Source organism: Petromyzon marinus, chromosome 18 (assembly GCF_048934315.1).
Source record: "Petromyzon marinus isolate PM22_M1 ecotype Great Lakes invasive population chromosome 18, UKy_Petmar_22M1.pri1.0, whole genome shotgun sequence".
Taxonomy (NCBI): domain Eukaryota; kingdom Metazoa; phylum Chordata; class Hyperoartia; order Petromyzontiformes; family Petromyzontidae; genus Petromyzon; species Petromyzon marinus.
The window spans coordinates 10,096,821-10,119,939 of record NC_133684.1 but is presented as its reverse complement, the minus strand read 5'-3'; the positions used below and the strand labels follow the sequence as shown (position 1 = coordinate 10,119,939).

Genomic DNA, 23,119 nt, shown 5'->3' with positions numbered 1-23,119 from the left:
CCCTGACATGGAATGTGGAATTTCCACCGCTGGGCCCGGGGCCAAAAACAGAGACGAGCAGCCACTACACATTGGTATCCGCATGGCGACGTTTAAAAGGGATCAAGTGATGATGGTACAGTCCAGCTCAGAAACACACCGCTTCATTTTCACGCAAGTTCACTTTTTTGTTTGTTCTTAATTCAACAAAATGCAACAACTTATAAACCAATTGCTATTTCTCATCGAAATTTTCATTTCACAAAGCAGTAAAGTGACATTTTTATTGTTCTCAAATTGCTGCCAAAAGCCTCGCAAAGGGCCATCGTTCCGTTGCAGATTGCGTAGGCGGACTGTTTTATAAAAGTCGCCTCGGATATTAAGTTGTAAAACCACGGCTGGCTAAATATTAATTAGGAAAGCCTGCACGCTGTCAAACATGCTTCCAATTTTGTTCGTCATTATCAGCGACGGCTTAGAGGATTCAAAGAAGTCACGTATTTTAATTTAGATAACGGCACGAAGAAAGCTGGAGTCATGAATCCCAGGTCAATTCATGAAATATTACTCATCTGCACAGGAGGAGCTCAGCTCCTGCAGATAGTGCGTGTCAATAGAGAAAGTAAACAGGCGAGGAGGGAAAGATTATCGGCAGAACAAAATCCAGCCTTATTGCCTTGGCAAAGTGAATCCCACTCAGTGCAACAATGGCTCTGTTTTGATTTAAAGCTTTCGTGACTGCAGTAATTCATATTCTTAGTTTTTTCGGTAAAGTCACGTTGAAGAGAAACAACAAGAATATAAATGGCTCTGTTGAGAAGCTCTTTACTCCGAAGCAAACGCAACATGAATTCACTGCCCTCCCAAATTTCTAACCAACACTCCTACCCCCCCCCCCCCCCCCCCCCGAGGACTTTACTCACAAACACGTGGATTAGGGGAGATGGCAAAAGATCCGAAACGCTGCTCTCAATGTTAACAATTACAAGTGAACTTGGGCAAAGACACATTACTGGAAGGGATGATGATCGATAGACGGACAAAAGTGCGTTTTTGGAATGGCAGCCAACAACCGCCATGAATGTGAAAGCGAGAGGAGCAAATAAATCATGAAAACAGAAAGCAGCAGACGCATGGGCCAGATGGGAAAGTTCACTCTGTGTACAACACCATGGCGGTGAAGTATTTTAAGTCTGAGTGAACGCAGGGTGGTTAATTCAACAGTTTCTCTCTGCGAGTATGAGCATTGGAGAATGCGTGCTCATATCCGCAGGGAGGCCGTTAGCGAGGAGGTGCGGATTCCCCATTGCAATGGCAGAGGGCAGTCTCTCAAAAGCAAAACCACTATTGTCATGATGCAGTACTTATTTGATTTACCCCCAAAAAAAGGATGATTGACCAAGTCAACACTCCCCCCCCCTCCTTCTGCCCCCAACCAGGATTTAAACTCTGACCTTCCAATTGTGAATCAAGCACGCTGCCAGCAACGCTATCCACAAACAGGCGGTGAGCTACGTCGCCATTCAGGCCTGAGTGGTGAAATAACAACAAATATCCCAAAGGATAACCTGACAAGCCCGGTGCACTAATCACATCGCAGGGCAGGGCGGGAGAAATGACAACTGCAGAATTATTTTACTTTATCCATGGGAGTTACCACACACGCACGTACGCTGCCTGCTGCTGCTGCTACTGCTGCTCGCTCACGGAGGCGCAGCTTGACAGGCAGCCTTCTAGCGGTAGGGGGCCCCACACTTTTGTTTCCTTCTGTCGTGGGAATAAGGGCGGTGGCAAATCGACAGCGTCACACGGGCGCGGACATTGACAAAGAAATACAAATATCAATATTACTAAATGGCACAATGGTTGGGAAAAACACACGATAGACTTCCTTTAATAGCTAATATAGCCCCCTTGTGTGCAAAGACAAAGACCAAGATCCACAGTATAGCCTGAACAGACTGTAGGCGCAAGTGCTGTTAGCGGCCACCTATGATGTCCGGCACGGCACGCGAGGGGGTGGGTGGCCAGCCCTACGCTCGGCCGCCTTTGTCTCTCTTGTGGCAATGTTTACACACCGTACCAGGTACTCATTTGAGGCCGAGTCGACCTCGGGGAGAGCCCAGGACCAGTTCAGATAACCATCACTGGTATTGGCCGAGAGGGGGAATCGAACTCGGGTCGTTGGGTTCGTAGTGCAGCGAGATAACCGCTACACTACCGCTCCCCCCTTTGTGTACACACACACGGACTCCCACTCACCAGGATGCCCAAAGCCTTGAGGATGTTGAGCTTGCACATGGGACATGTCCTGTGGTCCACGAGCCATGGATCCACACAGGTCTTGTGGAACATGTGCCTTTAAAACAAAAGACAAAGACACAATAACACACACACACACAAGTCAAGAGATCATCATGGCCAATGTCGTTGATATCTGGGCGCGATGGTTTCCTTCCAAAAAAAACCTCTCATTGTTGCTTTTGTACCTCATATAAACTTGCAACAGACTTACCGCATTTTCTCACATATAACCCGCGGGGTATACCACTTTTTTTTTTACAAACAAAACAAGACCCTGCGGGTATATGATGGCTATCACTACGCCTACACTGCTGGGGATTGAGACTTCTATTGAGTCTTCACTGGTTATAAGCGGGAGCTCTCACTGGTACGAGCTCGAGCCGACCCGAGCCTCTTCGGTCTTCGGCCGGATGATGACCGAGCTTGACCCCTCGGGGACCTGGCTTTTATACAGGATGCCGGGTCACTCCGCCCCTGGCCACCTATCCCTTCCAGAACCTTCTCCAAGGGCCTGGAGAATGACCTTATCCCCCAGCCCCCCTGCCTGGGGTCTGGGGTCCCCGACCGTTGGTAACAATGCTCCCCCCCCAGGGATTGCCTAGGGCCAACAGCCCATCATCACTATGAAGCCGGTCCGGCCTCTCTGCTGCTCCCCTCCTGGCACGGGCTAGTACTGCCGGCTATGAGTAGTGGCGATCATGATCAACCATGCCACCACACAGGCAGTAAAACAGTATTTGCAGCACCGTTCCAATTGCTAAGAACCACAAAGTGCTCTCAGAGTCGTAATAATGCTCATTACCGAGTGTTTATTTCTATGAATCGTCATTACGGCAGCTCCAACGTAAGGACCACCGCGTATAGTAAAGCTGACCTTGAATGCTGCCTAAATATTTAAAATAATTATTGGCCAAAGCAAACCTTTTATCACGGTAATACGTACATAAAACGTATAAGTGATCTCAAAATGCTGGTAATTAGGACGTAAGACTGCCTCACATTATTGTAGCAATGCATTTTCCTTCATGGCACCAATTATTGGGCAATAAGAATCAGCTGCTCACATTTATTAACGCTGTAGACTCTCGCGCACGGTAATGTGTGCTTTAATGACGATGGTGGTATTGAAACGGGCAGTCATATCTCGGGACTGTAAAGTGCTCGTCGTCAATGCACCTCTCCACGCACGCTTTAACAGCTGAATATAGAGCAAACTAATTTTACCACGGCATGCCGTGCCCATATCTATAGCAGCATGTAGCCATGCCACATTCTCTCGCCAAGGCTGCAGTAGCTCAGGTTTTAACCGAGATGTATAAAAGCCACGAGGGCACCTAGGTGTGAATTAAAAAGGCGAATCTTGCCCGTGCTGCACCGTCTTCACGAGAATTCTACGACGCATCGTATTGCAATATTGCCCATGCTGCCGCATTGGCTGTGGGACTGCCGGGTGGCACGGCATACGAAGGGGGCAGACGTGGGCAGTAAGACGTGTAACTGCGCATGTCCACGCGATGCTGATTTGCGTGCACAGAATCGTGTCATTTTTTTTGTCGACGTCTTTCCCCCCCCCCCCCCCCCCCCGATTCACTTGTGTCGTCGTGTTGCTGTCGTCACGAGAGGGAGAATCCTTTTGGAAACCTCCCGCAGCAGCAGCAGCAGCAGCAGCATGTGTATTGGAATTCGTCATGGGAAAAATGTTCATGGCACAGAATGACCAAAAATCGCTTAAGTGGCCTCGTTATCCTTTACAAAGCGAAGCAGTGGGCACATGATTCTACACACTCTGCCAAGAAATTGTCACATGATAGTCAAACCAATATTTTCAATTCTTGAGCTGTAATTCTGCCACAATAAAGTATAAAATAATTGTATATGCTTGTTTTTTTTCCGCATGCAGTTATTGGTCACCGAGCTGAAAATCATAAAGTGGCTCCATTTGAAAACCCAATTTAATCACGGGTGGCTGCCTGGATTCAAAACTCCGATCTCAGCAATGCCAGCTCAGCGCTCTGACCTCTGAGTAATCCCGATACCTCAACCATGTACTCACGTTCAAGACCGAGCTAGCCTATTGGAGACACACAGGGGGCATGCTCAGATACTATATTCCCTCTGATATTGTACATGGCCGGGGATCAAACCTAGGTCACCAAAAATCATACGTCAGTGTGCCAACCCCTCCACAGCCTCTCCGAAGCACACACACACACACAAAGAAACAAAGAAACAAAGCTCACCTGTTTAGCCTTAAAGACTGTTAGGTCAAGTGCTGTTAGTGAGTAATGCTGGCACGGTGCATGTACTGGTGGTGTGGCCGGAAAAAAAAACACACCAAACCACTGTTGACTTCTCAGCATTGATACACCATATGAGGATCAAGTACTACATTTAGGCCAAGTCAACCTACCGTAGATCTAGGCCACATTGCAATTATTATTATTGTTGTTGTACGTATGTATGTTATTGACGGAGTACTGAGCCTGGATTTTCTGAGATTGTAGCGTGGTGCCTGAGACGATGAATTCGTACAATAATAGGGATAATAGATACACACACACACATGTGCACCAACTCCAGTATATATATATTTTATCCTTAAGCTCATGTAATAAAAAAGTGTGCTTAATTAAGGGCCTGTCACTCTCAAGGAAAAATCCACTGGCTTACTGTACACCATTAATGAAGCAGTATGTACACTATTCAACTAAGCTGGTTTAATTATTTTTACCTCGGCCAACATTTCATTTTGTCTGCATATAATTACCAGCGTAGAGCACTTCAAATCATCATCTGCTACAAAATGTGCACGATTATGATAATTATTAAAAAAATATCTTCCCAGCGTCATAAACTATGAGGGGCAGAAATGATTGGTTTTACTGCAGCCAGGGGCGGAGCCAGGATTTTGACTTTGGGGGGGCTGACTTTTCTGAGATATCCAGTGTTTATGTTTTCCAACGGGTGCCACAAATGTATAAAACAAATTTTATTCGATTTGAACGCGGAGTTTATTAATAGGTCGGAGCCGCTGATGTGGCCAATAAGTTCGATAAGGTCGAAAGGCTGCCGCTCAAGCAGCCTGCAGGGCAGCACAAGGTGGCAGCCAGCATTCTGCAGCAGCTGGATATCCGGTTATCCCGATTACCGACTTTCCCAAAATTTCAGGGGGGGCAAAGCCCCCCCCCAGTACCCCCTGTGGCTCCGCCCCTGACTGCAGCATATTCCAAGTCAACCAGCTAAATGATGATGTGGCTGGAGCGTTGCGACAGCCACATCATCCATTTGGGGTCAATAAAATGACATTGTGTGGTTGTCCCATATGAGGCTGGGTCTCCACCTGCCGAGCAATGTGGAATTTCCACCACTAACCTCGACTTGCCGACAAAAAACTTATCCCAGCTACAGTGCTCGGACCTGGCTCGCAGATAAGCACCGCAACTCCCGACGGGGCAACACACCCGACATCGATGCACTTGTGCTGTTATACGATCAGAAACACTGCCAGGCTAGTGCGCCTCTCTGACATCTCGGTGGGTGACATATATTGACTGCTCGATGGCACAGGGAGCACCGGGCGGGCGTGCGCGCGAGTGCGTGTGCAGGGGAGTGTGCAGGGGAGTGTGCAGGGGAGTGGGCAGGGGACTGTGCAGGGGAGGTGCAGGGGAGTGTGCAGGGGAGTGTGCGGGGGCGTGTGCGGGGGCGTGTGCGGGGGAGTGTGCGGGGGAGTGTGCAGGGGAGTGTGCAGGGGAGTGTGCAGGGGAGTGTGCGGGGGAGTGTGCGGGGGAGTGTGCGGGGGAGTGTGCGTTGGAGTGTGCAGGGTAGGGTGCGTGCTGCGTACTTGCACGGGAGGATCCGCACCACCTCGCTGGGCTTGTATTCCTCAATGCACACGGCACAGTTGTCAAAGTCCGTCTCCGTCTCCTGCAGACGGCAGAGGTGGCCGAGAGCGACGCTCACACGGTTGTACGGGGCAGCGCGGGGGCAGCGCGGGGCAGGGAACGTGCTGATTGCACAGGCTAAGGGAGGCAATCGGGATGAAGCTGTGTATGAGCAAGCACGTTTTTATCGTTCAAGCGATGTTTCTGCGTAGGCTTTCACGGTTGTTCTGAATAGGAACAGAAGCAGGTCACAGCACAGAGTGAAACGTCCGACAGCACATCAGAGTGTTTTCCTCATGATGTCGTTCAAAGTCAAAATTTATCCATGCTCAAACGAGAAAAGGGGGGGGGGGGGGACACCCATTTTCTTTGGCAAACCTGGGTTAGTGGTGGAAATTCCTCATTTTTAAAGAGGGAATGTTTGGCCAATTAACTTAATTAGTATTTCCGTGTGGTGAGGACATCAGAGTGCCTTGCGAAAACACACGGACATTCAAGAATCCATATGGATGAGTCATCAGCCTACCCCTCACGTATTGGAAATTCATTGCCAGCGTCTTAAGATGTGGCCTCATTTAGATGGTATATCAATCAAAAATGTGCTGTACCGTCCCTGCAGAGGGACGTCTGCAAAAAACAAAAAAACTATCACTCGCGGGCAGTAGGCTGAAATATCCGAGTGATACATTTTCGGTAACTGACAACGAGGGGGGCGCGCGTGACGGTGCGCGCATGCGAAGACGGCCGATGGCAGAGCGAGCGGCGTCGCGGTCGAAGGCTTACGAGTTCAACTCCTGGTTGGCGGTTGTTGACTAGGCGGTCACATCGTCCCTCCGGGGTGACTTAAAACAGGCACCACTTCACAGGGAGGTCAACAGTGGCTGTCCTATGGCTGGACTCACTCACTCCCGTCATAGGAAAAGGGGAATTACCACCACTGGCTGTGAACCGGTGATGAGCAACCACCTCAAATGGACATTTGTGCGGATCATCACTTTGGCCTTTTTTTATATTGTACTACGCAATGGCGCAAGCCGAGTGTGTTGTGGTGGCTGATGCAAACATCACACGCAGAATGGGACCTTTCTTGCCAGTATCAAAATAGAACAATAGATTTGACCCTTTCAGGAAATAAAATAGGTGTTGAGATGTTAAAACACCAAACAGAATCCTTTTTTCGCCGTTTGGCTTTCTCTGGTCTAACACTTTGAGACTAGGCAAAAAAAAAAGCCATCTCTGGTTTGGGCCAATCAGTTTCAAAGACAATGCATGAATTATCAGAGCATGTGTTTTTATTTTCACGTTCACCGCAAGTACGTGTGGTTAATGCAGACAGGAATCCTTGAAAAAAATGATTCCGTTTGGCGTTTTAACATCTTAACACCCTGATTTGAAGCTTCCGCGACTGCAGGCATCCACACTCTTTGGTTCTTTCGGTAAAGTCACGTGACTTTACCGAAGGAACCAAAGAGTATCTTAACACAACTGTTTTATTGCTAGAAAGGGTAAACCCTATTGTGATATCACGCGCAGTGCGGGCGTACCCGATCGCCCCTCTTGATGGTCTTCGACGGGATCTGTCCAATGGCCTTTTTGGCTGCATCCTCCAATCGGCGCTGCAAAGCACAAGAACGGACGCCACCGGTGAATTCCTCGTGGACTTCATTAAGAACCAGGCAAGCGTCAATCTGGCTCTACGGTAAACCACAACGTCGAACACACCGGCGGCGGCTGCGAGTGACATTGCCAGGTGCACTGCCTTCAGGGGACCGCGATAAACACTCGTAATATACTTTTTCTTATCCACGAAATCTAAGCTTTCAGGAGCCCCTGCACTGAGATGTTTTGACCAGTTCGTTTTGCATGAAGGAGGTTAGCCAGTGTGTCTGAAGGAATTCCACACGCATAAAGATAACGTTAAACAAAACCCGTATAGAGATGATATAACAGCAACCCACTTTCTCTACTGCCATCTGTTCGCCACTTCGCAGTCCAGTGGGTTTGGGATTTCGACCCGAGTAATATCGTGCAAGTGCCTCCATGGCACAGGACTCCCGGTATGAATGACATATAAGTTAACCTTTACAAATAATCGATGTGAATGCTACGCGATGAAGAAAACAATGGGATTGAAGAAACATAACAGTCCATTCCGAGAACGCGCATATTTTGTTAAGGCATGGCTGGCAAGCCGCAGTGTGTGTACAAAATTATCTGGCACGTGTCATGACGGGTACGGCAAGATCTGACCGTGCCCGTCCAGTGCTCGCTGAGGTCCATTGGCTTTCGGTTGCCGAACATTGTAAGGTCGCACTCATTGCACACGAAGTGCCTGCTGAAACTGAACCACAATAGCTTGCCGATCTCGTTTAAGGAGCATAAACCATCGAGCGAACTCCGGTCATCCTCGCAGCAGCTTTTGGCTGGCGATCGAGCAAAGACGGTGGTGGTCACTGCATCGCACGCGTTCAGACGCGCTTCTGCGGCCGTCTGGAACGCTCTTCCTTCCGATATTAGGAAGCCACCGGAGCTGTGGACTTTTAAATGCCGACTGAAAACTCATTTCTCGCGAACTGCTTTTTGTGTTTAGTTTGTTGTCCTTGCCCCGCAACCTCCGATTAGCACGGTTGGCTACGTACGGTGTTGAAAGACGTTCAACATACACACGTAAAGCCACATAAGGGTTATGTCAAATACTGCAGGTAAGGAATCTCACAGTACAAAATGATCTCTGCGTGACCCAACAACCCCACCTCCAAGGCTCTGCATTACAAATGTGCGCCACACCACACCCAGTGATGGTCCAGAGCCGGGTTTTGCACAAGCCACTGGGCTGTAGCGGCCACTAATGGCTGCAGGGGTCAAGTGAACCCATTACTTACATCAGACTCGCAAGACGAAATGTACCTTCCGTGAGCATAAGCATCGATGTTGTTTGAAGAATCGATCCATTTTTTACAGCCTTAGCCAACGAGGCCAAATTAACTTCGGTGAGATTATACAGACTGAATAAATACAAAATGGGGCCCTCTCTATAAATGATCTACGTGCGGCAAAATGAGGCTACGCTCATTAAAGCCACTCGATTAAGCAATCACGGCCTGCCTAGGAACAGCACACAGCGTAATACAGATAACTCATTTTAAGCGCGCAATACATTTATAATTAGTCATTTGAAAAATAACATTATTTAGTAATAAGCATTCATTAACGATTTCGAGGCAGATTCGGTACCCGCCGACTCAATAAAACGCAAACATTGACAGGCACCGGTGAAGAAGCGGTGGACTGCGGTGGACTGCGACACTGTGCCACGAACACGGCAACCCCAGTTCCGATTCTCAGCCACGGCCAACATCAGTGGCGAGTGATAGCGGAGCAACGACCGATTTAAACGAGGGGGGGGGGGGGGGGGGGGCTATGTAAGATACGACTGTGGGCGCCCCCCCCACCCGCCACTCCTTTCTCCCGACTAACTTTTATTGAAATAGCAACAGATGGTTTTTAACCCGTATACAATAATATGTAGACTATAACTATACAGTAAAACCTTGGATTGCGAGCATAATTCGTTCCGGAAACGTGTTTGTAATCCAAAGCACTCGCATATCAAAGCACTCGTTACATATCAGTTGTGATCACGTGACGCTCGGCAGTACAAAGCGTATACGTGCTGCTCGTATTGCAAGACCTCGCTCGTTTATCAAATTAATATTTATTTAAAAAAATTGCTCGTCTTGCAAAACACTCGCAGACCAAGTTACTCGCAATCCAAGGTTTTACTGTATATCAGTTTGACACGTTGAAACAGGAGGATTTATCCACAACTCTGGCTGTTGCCTGATGATGCTAGTTGTAATTACTGGCGAAACGTCACGGTATTTGAATTGTAAATGTTGTGAATTGACTCTCCAACGCACCAGTGTGCTGAACTCGTAACGAATTGGCATGTTTAGTTTACGTGACAAACCTTACTAATTGGCTGTGTCAGGTGGTGGCGGGTTTAACGGACACATTTATATTTAAACGATCCGAACCAAAAACATCTATTATGTATGATGATATATATTAGTTCTCATTTTTTTCAAGTAAAATTTATTTACATTTTTGTTTACATGTATATCTGTTGATTTGGCGGCGGCCTACCTTGTGGCCGCCTGGGCCGCTATGCGACACGTACCGGTGCCACATAACCCCCACCCCCCCACAGTAGTTGCACCCCTGAAACTGGTCCTGGGCACCCCTTTGCCCACTCACAGCGACCGCGGTGGTCAAACAACTCCCACGGCCGATACGGCGCACGCTGCCGCCTGCGGTAGGGGGCTTCATTTTTTAAATTTTATTGTTATTATTATTATTTGATACGCAATGCGTAGTGTTGAATTTTAGTTTTTTAAACACAACATGAAAAGGAACTATCCAACAATGAAGGCTCTTCTTACGGTCAGTCAGCCCGCGTGCCGTGGCGCCTGAGATGCTGTGCATGGAGTGCCCCTGGATTCATCGCTTTTGCTGCGAGGCAATTAGCTCACAGACAGATGCCGGCAAATCGTATGGCACGCGCGCAACGTCCACGGAGCACAAAAGGGTAACTTTCAGAGCCTTGAAGAACGAATACAAGTCAATGGCATTCGTCATTTATGTGCAAACATCGCTTCTGGCTTGGCTTATCCTGCCACCCAAAAGTCTGATGGCGATTTGTGCGACTATAACGTAAATTAACGCGAATTGGTGGCGAGACCACCTCCAAGGAATTTTACATGACACTTGAGTTACCTCTACCATCATTAACTTGAGCACAGCAAGCTGGGTCTTTAGACCCTGTAAAAAGGACGGAGTTCAATCTTGTCCAGTCGGGGCGTGTCGGTGGCCAACGTATGAAGAATCGGATTTTTCATCCCGTAGAACGGGTAGATATATATGAGAGTGCAGCCCTGCAATGCCTCGATCACTCCACTGCTGGTAGAAGGGCCTCGGACCAGGGGGGAGCTCCACAGTGAACCACTTCCATGCGCTGGCCGAGACAACTTAGAAGGTCGGAGTACTCACGCTTTACCCCACGATACGCAAAACTCTCCATCAACTCACTATGTCCCGCTCGCCCCATTGTCTCAGCTGCTGCACTGGGAGATCGAATCGGTGACCCCTGGGTCGAAATTCCGTTACACTGCGGCAGTATCTCTCACACTCACTTATACAGTCATACCTCGGTATACGACCGCTTTGGAATACGTCGAATTTGGTACACGTCGTGTTTTGACGAGAAAAGAATGTCTTGGGATAGGACGCGCTTGCTCGAACTTGTATGGGTCGGGATGAGTCACCGCGTGTCCGCGTAGACCCCGTTCACGACTGAAACAAAGCACCGCTCCTCAGTCTGCCTGTAGATCTCGTTCAGTGCACAACCCTAGCTATAACTGTCAATTTTCACGTGGTGTTTTTTTGTCATTTTAACTCCTCTCAGCAAGGTAAAGTGACGTTAAATTTAATTTTTATTTCAATTTATTTATGCATTTATTTTAATTTATGTATGCGTTTTAGTAATAAGCAGTGTCTACATTATTTTATACAGCCGCATTAATGTACAACATGCCATATAAAATATCATTTCTTATACTCTGGAATGGATTATTTCCTTTCCCTTAATTTTCTTATGGGAAAAAATTCGTTTGGTATTTACGTCATTTTCGGTATAAGTCCTCCAACCTTCTGGAACGAATTAACGATGTATACCGAGGTACCACTGTAATATACAATAATTCAAACTCGTATTACCGAAGGAACCCCTTAATGAGCATTCAAGACCTATTTTCCTGTCTGCTTTAAACGTTAGACCAGTTTCCTCGTGTTTTTTTTCTTTTTACATCTGCCAGTTCCGCAAGAAAGCCCACACACGAAAACGCTGGAACTCAGAAGCCAAAAGGCACTGGTACTGCACGTCCGGAACGTGAAAACAACATGACATGTTCACAACTCCGCTTGGTACGAAAGATGTGGAAGATCGTGTGGCTATCTATTCTAGATTGAAAACTCATTTCCTTAGAGCTGCTTTTTGTGGCTAACCATCGAACAAACATGGTCACTGCATCGCACGCGTTCAGATGCGTTTCCCCGGTCGTCTGGAACGTTCTTACTTCCAATATTAGGAAGCCACTGGAGCTATGCACTTTTAAATCTAGATTAAAAACGTATTTCTTTAGAACTGCTTTTTGTGTTTAGTTTGTTGTCCTTCCCCCCCCCCACCTCCAAATCAGCACGGTTGGCTACGTACAGTGCGGAAGAAGTTCAACATTCATTTCAGAGAGGTTAAGCCAGGGGTGGGCAAATTTTTTGACTCGCGGGCCACAATGCGTTATAAAATTTGACAGAGGGGCCGGGCCAGGAACAGATCATCCCGGATGGAGTGTTTGTGTGAACTAATATAAATGACATGTAAAAATCATTACATGAAAGCATTTGGCCTTTAACAGGTAGCAAAGCATTTATTTGCAAGGCAATTTAACAAATTGCACGAACATGAACAATACAAAAACATGTCGTAACGTGACTGATCAAACATCATGAAAACATCTGAGGCCTGCGCCCAAACCAATTACCACACTCCCGGTCAAAGTTCGCCACCTAATGGGGAAATGGGGGCATTACAGGAGAAAGGTAAAATTTAATTTAATAATAATAATATTTGGACAAGTTCGGCGGGCCAGATTAAAAAGCCCAACAGGCCGTATACGGCCCGGGGGCCGTACTTTGCCCATGTCTGGGTTAAGCAGTTGCTTCGAGTTGTCTCAGTGCCCATGTCAAGTCCATTCACTATCGTTGGCACGAGGACCCAAGCTGCCAGATTTTGGAGGGTTCAGATGTCGGTGGCAGCCCTGCTAGCGGACAAGGGCCCCGGTACAAGCAGGTGAGCACGATTAATTTGGGACAGAGGCCATTCTGCCAACTGGTAGCATGCCCAGCACAGCGGGCGATACATTCTCTGATCGTGTCTCCAGGCGGCAACCGACGCATGGCTTGGGTCGCTGGTGGCCTTATTCTCTAGTGCGCAACGTCGTTGGCATCCCGTGGTCGTTTGGCACGGCAAAATTGGCCCATCGCGAGCGAGGCCGAATCGACTTGGCATTACAAACCCTCCTCAGCCAAAGACGCGTTTCTCTACCACGCACACACGACTGGCTTGCGATCATCGAATAGACAACATTTTTTATGAATCAGCAGCAACCCTACGGAGAGTTTCCTAAACGCAAGAATATTCATCTACGTTTGCCTTCAGTGCTAAAAAATGTATATTTAAGAAAGATACAAGTGTCAGTGTCCCAATCTTACTCGAGAATTGGGCTGTGCTTATTACTGCTGGCAGTTTCCGAGCCAATGGTGAGCATTCAATATTCCAATGGTGGAAGCCAGTCGATCCATGGAAGAGACGTCGATTAACTCTGCCTGCACTACACAATGTGCATTGCAGTTGTCCGTGTACAGATTGGCCGTGTCAGTGATGTTTTGGTTATTCCACTCGAAACCACGCTGCCAAGTGCACTCAGGAATCCGCTCCGCACGCAATGCCACGCAGCGCAATCGCTGATGCACGTTCTTTTTTTTTGCACGCTCCTGACACTTCACGAACCGAGGCTTGTCCTTATGAATTATTCGTTCCCAATCACTCACGGCAGCAATGTAAATGCTTTGCTTGTTTGCCTTAATAGCCCCGTTTAATTGCAATACAAAAGCAGCACCAAACAAGGTGCTCTCTGCCCGTTTCCCCCGCTATTAATCTGCGGGAGAAACAATCAATAGCGTGAAAGAGTGCACAGATTTTGCACTCTCATTGTCTACGAGCTTGTCCGCGATGCATCAGCACACTGCAGCAGGCCTTGCTCAGTTGGCACTGTGCCCAGTGCCCACTACGAGGTTTGCTGGTTTGAACCCGCATCTTGGCTATGCACTCTAGTTGAAATTAATGCGCTGCAGGATCTGTACGCTGAGAATCGAGCATGCTGCCTTTACACTGGGCATCAAGCTGACCTCCCAATGGCCATGAACAAAGATGAAGCTATGGGGGGCTGCACACATTATCTATTGCGGCCCTGAGACAGTTCCGGAAATTCCTCAATCCCATGACGGAGACCAGTATTACCACCGGGTGATACTCATTGTATAGATGGGCCAAATAAACCCGCAATCGGGATGTGAACTCCTAACGGTCCACTTGCAAGTCAAGCGCTCGAACCACGGCACCAGCCGCGTGGATGGTTCCTGCCATAGGAATGTGAATTACACCCACGGGTGATTCAGATCATCAATAGAGATGTGTGTCACTAACTCAATTGGGAATGGTTAAGAGTCAGACTTGTCTTTAAACTGTAAGAGACAATGTTAATAAAATACCGTGTTAAAATAGTGTTAGAGACGATTTCAAAAGCTAAATTGCATTTCTCTACGCAATACAAAGAGAGATGTGGAGAAAAAATAATAACCTTGGCTGCGCTGAAACAGATATCATATTCATTTTCACATTCAAAATTCAGCATTTTGATCCATTTGACAAATGGAGAGTACGACAGGACTGTAATATAGGGACCCGAGCACACATTTGGGAAACTGTACTCAGGACAAGCAGAGAGGCAGCAGGGCAGGTAGAGAGACAGGTAGAGATACAGGTACAAAGACAGACACGGGACAAACAACGACACTGGCAGACAGGCAGGGAGATCGGTAGACGGACAGGTGGAAAGCGTCTACATACGCACAGACTAAGCCTGTACCACATTCATATAACACTTTTACTTGTGTTGTCAATAGATATTAACAAGGTCTGTAATTCAGTCCATTAATAGCCTCCTAATGCACTATGCAACAAATTGGCAATTGAAACTTTCAATGCCACTTCCAGGCATTTAGTTTATGTCTGCAGCATCACTGCTTTGACCTGGTTATGATGATGATGATAATAATAATAACTACATCGCTTTGCCCATCCACTGTTGAATGAAGGCCTCCATGGCGTGTTGCTAATGGGGGTTGTTTGACCATACTTCCCCACGCTGGTCAGTATGGGGTGGCGCCGGAAGTGCCCAGGAACGGTTTAAATATCACTCGCCACCTATGTTATCTGCAGCCGGGAATCGAACTCAGGTCGCCAAGGTTCAAAGCGCATCACACGCACGTTGCTGCAATGGGGGACCCCTATAACATCCTCTCTGCTACTGTAATGAGGCCCTTGTCAACATGCCCGAGCCATGCAAGTCCAATTGTGAATGCAGTCCTGCATTGTGGCTCCGGTGACAATGCAGGCAGAAGAATGTAATGAATCTGTATTCTTTCATACGGGCGGCGAACCGTGAGAGCATGAGTTCAAGTCCCAGCCGGGTCACGTAAATGAGCACCTCTTCATGACGGTGCACCATCTGGTGGTGGGAGGTCAACAGTGGCTGCCCTATGGCATTGACTTGGTCCCACCATAAGAAGATGGAATTTAGACTCCTGGGTAGTCACAGTAGGCACGGGGTGGGATGCCCACTCCCTCACTCCTGCGAGGCTATATTGACATTTTCTGACGTGCTCTATTGGCCAGACCATTTTGAGAGTTTAAAGTATACGTACTTCATCACATCGAGGAGACACACGGCAGCATGCTTATTTTGAAATCCAAGTGGGTAGGGGCAGAGGTTAGCCCAGTGGCAGTGGACTGTGAGCAGAGTGTGTCAGCCCTGCACTGTCGTGATTCATCAGCGATGCCTCGGGGTAGGTGAAGATGTGTGGGAGAGCTTACTTTGTGAGTGCACCTTGCATGGAGATGAATAATTCTCACTGCCACTCTGCCGAAGGAGGGATCGAGGGAGGGGACGGCACCCGGGTACTGCAGTGGTAAGTAGCATTGCATATGGATGAAAATATGGCACTGCAATTACATTCATGAATGCCCATCGATCCCACAAAAAACAAATCCTGCATTATGCAGAAATAATTGACGACGGCAACCACTTTTATCAGCCTTTGTAATTGAGCCGCGAGCTTGAAGATGATTTTAAGTAAGCACAACAAAGGCCGTTGAATGTCACATGAAGAAACACCCAAGCACCCACCTGAATGCACTATGTATGAATGTTAGATCGAAGCAAGGCACGTCACAAAACAACGCAGCCACCACCACCACCGCATAGCATACCAGCACTGCAGTGACATCACTGCACTGGCATTTAACTCAAGCGCACGATAGTGACGCACTGTCCTGAAGTGCACTAGAAGCGCGCATACTAAGTGCCCGACTGTATGTTTTCCACGTCTTTTGTTTCGTCAACGAAGCTTCAAACTCGCACGGGGACATATCAGGATGCGTAGGGTAGATATGTGGCTACGGGCGTCACCTTTTAAAATAGTTGCATTCATAACCGACCACATGCTCCAGGCAGGAGGAGGAGATCGTTGGGTTTGTTTTCTGCGTTCGTTTTGTTACTTAAAACGCAGTTGGGCCTAGCACACAGTCCCAAAACGCCAAGAGAACACCAACAAACGACATCATCGCGGTTCTTGAATTGAGCGAGAGGTTGCACGAGCTTGAGGGGGTGGGGGAAGAAAGAGACGATGGGGCAGGGGAATTACTAAATTCGCTCCGTGCGCTATTAAGAAGCTAGATGGTGGTTGAAGAGTGTGGATGAGAGGGAGCGGCGGAGTCTGCTCGACCAAGTCCTCGACACGGGACGAAGGACGGTAATCGATGGGAGAAGTTCACGGGAGGCGTTACCACGGTACAGCAGTAGCAAAGGAAGACTGAAAAGGGGGTCGACCGACTGCCACCGAGCTTCCGAATAATGAACGGTGGGGGGGGCGAGCAAGAAAGACGCTTTCGGGGGTTGTTGTTATTTTTGTTGTTGTTGTTGGCCGAGCTGCTGGTCGACAGTGCTCCGACAGCAGCCGTCAAACCCTCCCGAGCGCCGGAGGAGTGCAGCGCGATGATACGGCGGCGAAACTGTCCAGCGGCGCACCGGCCGCTGGACCCGACGTGAATGTTAAAGCCTCCCGCGCTGACCCCGCGCCATCAACACGCGGCCACGCCACCGCACGCGCTCCCTCGAGGGGCCGCGGCGTCCGTCACCCTCAAAAATTGGCACGCCTGCGCGTGGAGATGGATTTGGCTGTGAGGCTGGGATGATTTTGTTTTTTGTTTTCTATGACTACTACTGCTGCTGCTCACGCACCTTTTTTTTTTTTCCCAGGGAAGCCTCGGCGAGATAAGGGGGCGTGCGTGTGTGTGTGTGATCCCAATTCGGTAATGTGGTTTATTTTTTTGGGGACGATTACCCCAGCACATAATGGTCTCACTCATTATTGAACGACATCGAGGGATCGTTAACGTCCACTGTAGAGCAGAGGGAGCATATTTGTACAATCAATAACCCCTCCTCCCCCGCCGTAATAACCAGGGCGGACAGGTGGATCCGGAACCCTGAACCTCGGCAACAACCAGCGAAGGCGCTCCTCCTGCTGGACTAAGCTACTGCTCAAATCGCAAATAAGAGTCTTTCCTCGTGGCGTCTGTTTACTCCCTTCTACCTCTCTCCGTGCGTCTGTCCTTAGGCACTGTTCCCCCCGCCCTATTGAGGGCAGGTAATGGCTCATCCCGTTGCGGTCTAAATTAAGGCTCTTACCCTTGTGGCCGTCAGTTTTTTTTTCCAGGCTACGCAAATGCAGTGCGTTGCATCGCATGCTGGAAGTCGCGGTGCCTGTGGAACGCATTTGAGCAGAATAAGACCGTGGGGAACGCAGCCTCCAGGAGGAATCGCCCTGTAAGAGCGACCACAGTAAGACTTCTATGCCAACAAACGACGGTTTAACCAATGACCAGATCACGACAGGAGCGTGTGCACAATAGCTTCAGTCATCTCAAATTTGCAGATCGCAATGGCAATGCGTACCTAAAAAAAAGATTGTATTTTAAAGAAAATAATGTAATAGATATGTAAGCAGTGCACTATATTGTCTAATGATATTTTTTAAAATTGCGCTTTTGCTGGTGGCTTAAAGGTAACTGGTTCCCACAGTCTAAAAACTATTCAAAACTATTTTTTTTTTTACCAGGTGAAATCCCACTTGAGCAATACAGTAAAACCTTGGATTGCGAGTAACTTGGCCTGCAAGTGTTTTGCAAGACGAGCAAATTTTAAAATAAATATTAACTTGATAAACGAGCGAGGTCTTGCAATACGAGTAGTACGTATACGCTTTGTCTGCCGAACGTCACGTGATCACAACTGATATACGAGTGCTTTGATATACGAGTGCTTTGGATTACAAACACGTTTCCGGAACGAATTATGCTCGCAATCCAAGGTTTTACTGTATAGCTCTTTTTCAGAAGCGACCTGGCCACAAATGACATCTCAACGAAGTGGCTGATCATGTGGAAATTTAAGGCAGTCAAAGATTCTAAACGCATGTTCATAAATGTGCAGGGAAAAACCGGAGGACCCGGAGGAAAATCCACACGACCACGAGAAGAACACGCAAACTACAAATATACAGCAAGCGTCAGGGTCGGGATCGAACCCACAACCTCCCGCATACCAGGAGAGGTAGTAAACATCTCCTAGCCACCGTGGCACCATCAGCCACGATCGCCGCGCTACGGATGCCAAGCGCGAGCCACGGTGCTCCGAGAGAGAGATAGAGAGAGAGGTCTGCTTCATCGAAAATTAACACTTTCCCCTTCCTCGCCGGCCAATCTTACGTCCCTGCACAACTGCGATCAAAAGAATATAACAAGCCTGGGTTTTTTTTTGTTAGTCGGGAGGGTTTCGTGATGGGTATTGGATTGCTGCCAATGAAATGGCTTAACAACTTTTATATTGCTTCTCTTCGTTTTATAATCGGTCCCTTTTCATTTTTTGGCAGATTTGAAATGAGGGAAATTCATTCATGTTTCGCAATAACCACACGGACTGGAAAAGCATGACTGTGCTCGCCGTCTCACGTTGTCTCTTGGAACACAACATGAAATCCAAACAAGCAAGAACACGTACGCACACACACACACACACAACAAAACACAACGTATAGCCTTCACAGACTATTGGGGCAAGTGCTGTGAGTGAGCACCTATGAAGTCCGGCACGGCACACGAAGGGGTGGGTGGCCAGCACCACGCCAGGCCGCCTTTGTCTCTCCCCAGTGCCGATGTTTACATACCGCACCAGATACTAATTTAAGGCTGAGTCAACCTACGGGAGGCCCAGGACCGGTACAGATAATCGTCACTGGTGTTGGCCGTGAGCGGGAATCGAACTCGGGTCACTGGGTTCATTGTGTAGCATGCTAACCGCTACACTACCGCTCCCTACAACAACAACAACCGCCATTCACCACTAAGTGGCGGTGACGTCACCACGACGCTTGTGCCAGGCTATGTGCACTCTCGAGGCCACGTGAAGTGTCGAACGCCCGCTGGCAGGAGGTCACGGGGCAGACCCAGGTGCCACGGGTCGACTGACCGATACACACATACACGTGCACACGCAGCGACTCACAAAAGCAAATATACCAGCACTTGAATGCACCTGCACAGACAAGATCCCCATTTAGCCACGGCAGCCGGTCGGGGTAATTGCTGTTATTAATTATTATTATTACGCTTGTTTACCTGGGAAAGCCTTTCTCAAGACGTTTTCAGGAGGGTCCTGCCAAGTTCCGCACCACGGGGGTGATGATTGTTAAGTACATTCCAATCGACTGTATAAAAAAAATATACAATTTGTCCAGTGACGCTGGCACACAACGGCCTACTCTTTGCGAACGATGTCACGGGATTTTTTTACTTCACTCTGGAGCGGACAGCGCCTAGTATCCTTAAGGTTAATACACCCAGGGCATTGACCAGGGCCAGCCGCTGGATTCGAACCATAAACCTCTGCAACATAAGCGGCGGACACGCTACCGCAAGGGGCGCCCGCAGCCGCTGTTCGGGGAGCCTCTATTTATGTCGACACAGTGCGAGTACCTGTTGGCACACTTAAACAAGAAGTCATTTTTGTCTGCGTTAACCTATTGCAGATCAAGGGACGGGTTCAGATCCAAACCTGTCGCTGATCTTGTTCATGGCTGGGAATGGAACTCAGGTCAACGGGATCACAGCACAGCACACAAACCGCTACGCCAATGACTCGTGTGCGCGTGAGCGCGAGCACACGCGCTCACGCGCACACACAAAACGCTTAACTCGCACGCGCAAGCACTTCCCCTTGTCAACAGAGAGAAACCATCGCGAAGCAGCAAAGCAAAGGGATTCACTAAGAGCAAACGCTTTGCACAGAGCAACGGAGATGCGATTTCAACCGTGGGGCCTCGCAAGCAAGTGAAAAACAAAAGGCGCACGTTTTGTGGGACCGGCTCGGGATCCTTGTAAGCGCGTTAAACTAACCTGCTCCGAGGCATTTGTAATGAAAATTCTGCAGGGGTAACCATATTCAAAACGTTATACAATGGAATGTTCGGGTATACGTTAAGGACAAAGTATGCGATGTCTGTACAGTTCTAAACGCAAAGAATGCATGTGCTCCCTTGGCATTTGATCCCAAAGCCCCTGGCGCAAATTAAAAAAACATATACACACACACACGCGCGCGTGTGCTGCGTATGGCTGTCTAAAACACCCCTGAACTGTGAAACGCAAATAAAAAAAGTGAGGGTTTTTTCCCGCCCCCCCCTCCATGTTTCTCTTAAAATGGTTTGGTTATTTTTGGCCGACGACATTGTGAAAGGACTGAAAAGAAATTGCAAAACAGATGTAAAACGACTCTTATCCTTGTTTTTACGAAATTTGACCTTTCTGTATTCCACGAGTGCTTTGTCTTAATTCAATGTTGCGTTACTGCACGCCACCTTGTTTCAATGTTCAGATTCATTTATATTATTTTGTGTTGGGTCTGCCTTGTTGCGAGGCATTCTCCCTCTAACATAATTACGATGTATTTTTTTTTATTTCCCCTCCACGTACAGTGTTATAAACGTGCCCACATCAGCAAGAGCTGATGGGGTTATACTCACCCTTTCCCTACTGCGAGTGAACCTCCATTTGCACAACGGCAGTGTACGTTGTGCATTACCGGAACGGCGTAGCCCCGATCACGATATTGATCAAGGGGTCTCAACTGGATTGTCGAGGAATCGAACCTCCTCTCTGAACGAAGCCGAGAGGACACACCGGGTGTGGGGGGAGATATCGAGAGGCAGACGCATCATGAGAGGAGCATGGATTGGGAGAGCAGCTTTCAAGCGATAGACAGTAGAATCCGAGCGGGCAGTGAGGAAGAAAGGGAAGCGGAGTAGGTGAAAGAGACAGCATGAAATACACGAGTTTATGGCAGGAAATGGCGTGCTTTGCTGCAAAGCTTTGCCGGATCGTTTTCCTGGTCCCCTGAAGAAAATAGGGTCGAGGTTTCACTGTTACTGTACTCCGATTGGGAAATCAACGTTTGTTTTGTGCATCGACTGGTCCCCTGCCATGGCAATGAGTAATTTCCACGTGTGGCTCGGGCTCTCTAAAATGGGCAATGATGTCCAACGTTCATTTTGCCGTCTACCGATAAGTTGGCATTGACGCAGGGGAATTACTCACTTCCGAGAGTGCATACGAATGTCAAGATCTGCCACCAATGTGCTCGCACTCACCGGCAGTAAATGTGTGACATAACAGACGGAGATTACAACTTGCTAACATCTGCCCTCAATTTTCAGCAACGTACGAAGAAATGGAATTTTTGCGAAATGCATTATTCCCCGCTCGCTGGTGAACTGGCTTGAACCACCTTTGTCTGCCGCTCAACATGACCATCGACCGACCCCCTACCAGAACCCACAGACTTACGGAAAGATCCAGGCAGTGCCCGTACATACAGGCACTGCCTGGATTAGGCAGGCACCATTGATTGCGCCGTTACATAACGCATGCAAATCGAGAACACCTCCGATAACGGCTGTGCAGCGAGTACATGTGCGTGCTTGCCTGTCTTGTGGAGCGATAATGTTGCGTCGAGCGAGCTGCGCTACGAACCCGGCAACCCAAGTTCGATTCCTGCTCCCGGCCAAAACCAGTAACAATTATCTGACCTGGTCCTGGGCCTCCCCTAGGTCGACTCAGCCTCGATTAGTACCTGGTGTGGTGTGCAAACAACTCCACTCGGGAGACAAAGGCTGCCGGGCATGGTGCTGGCCACCCACCCCCTCGTGTGTCCGTGTCGGCCTTCATAGGTGCTCGCTAACAGCACTTACCCCAACAGTATACGAATGCTATAATGGGGGATTTTTGTCTGTGTATTGTGGGTATTGTGGGTATTTCAGTACAGTAGGGGTAGGTGACCTCCTGCCAGCAGCAAGCCTTCGACAATTCACGTGGCCTCAAAGTGCATGTAGCCTGGCACAGGTGCTGTGGTGACGTCACTGCCACTTCGTGTTAAATGGCGGATGTTGTTGCTGTTGTTTTGGGTATTTCGTGTGCTGTGGGGGAGTGGTGACGTCGTGGTTAGTGCGCCGTGTTATGAACCTGGTGACCTGCGTTCCATTATTGGCTCTGACAAACATCGGTGGCGAACATCTGAACCGGGTCCGGGCCTACCCTTGAAACGAGCGCCTGAAGTGGTAGGCAAACATAAGCACTGGGCGGACAGAAGAGGTCACCGGGGTGTGGTTCTGACCACACCAACCCCCCTCGTGCACCATTATCGCCTTCATGGGCCCATTCAGCACTTTCCCCCAACAGCCTGTGTAGGCTGCACGGGGGAATCTTTGGCTTGGTTTTGCTCTGTGGCTATGTATTTGCCATCCAGAGCCAGATCATTGGTAGTCCGGGCTAAGCAGCTTAACTCGGGCCAAGGACAAATACACCCAGGCCGGTCCTCAACTCCACCAGGGATCTACTGTGCCAATGGGTTATACGGGCTGCCCTAGGTGATCCGGGCACGGCACAA

General features: G+C 48.5%; 1 protein-coding gene across 1 annotated transcript in view; it reads right to left on the bottom strand.

Moving 5' to 3' along the window:
- The window catches only part of LOC116943657 (RING finger protein 150-like), a 156,358-nt gene that overhangs the window by 21,289 nt on the left and 111,950 nt on the right, over positions 1 to 23,119 (bottom strand). Inside the window, exons 3-5 of the mRNA XM_032956693.2 lie at positions 7,709 to 7,780; positions 6,125 to 6,207; positions 2,242 to 2,338 (exon numbers count right to left, since the gene is read on the bottom strand). Coding sequence (XP_032812584.2) covers positions 2,242 to 2,338; positions 6,125 to 6,207; positions 7,709 to 7,780 — 252 coding nt within the window. The remainder of the gene's footprint in view (positions 1 to 2,241; positions 2,339 to 6,124; positions 6,208 to 7,708; positions 7,781 to 23,119) is intronic.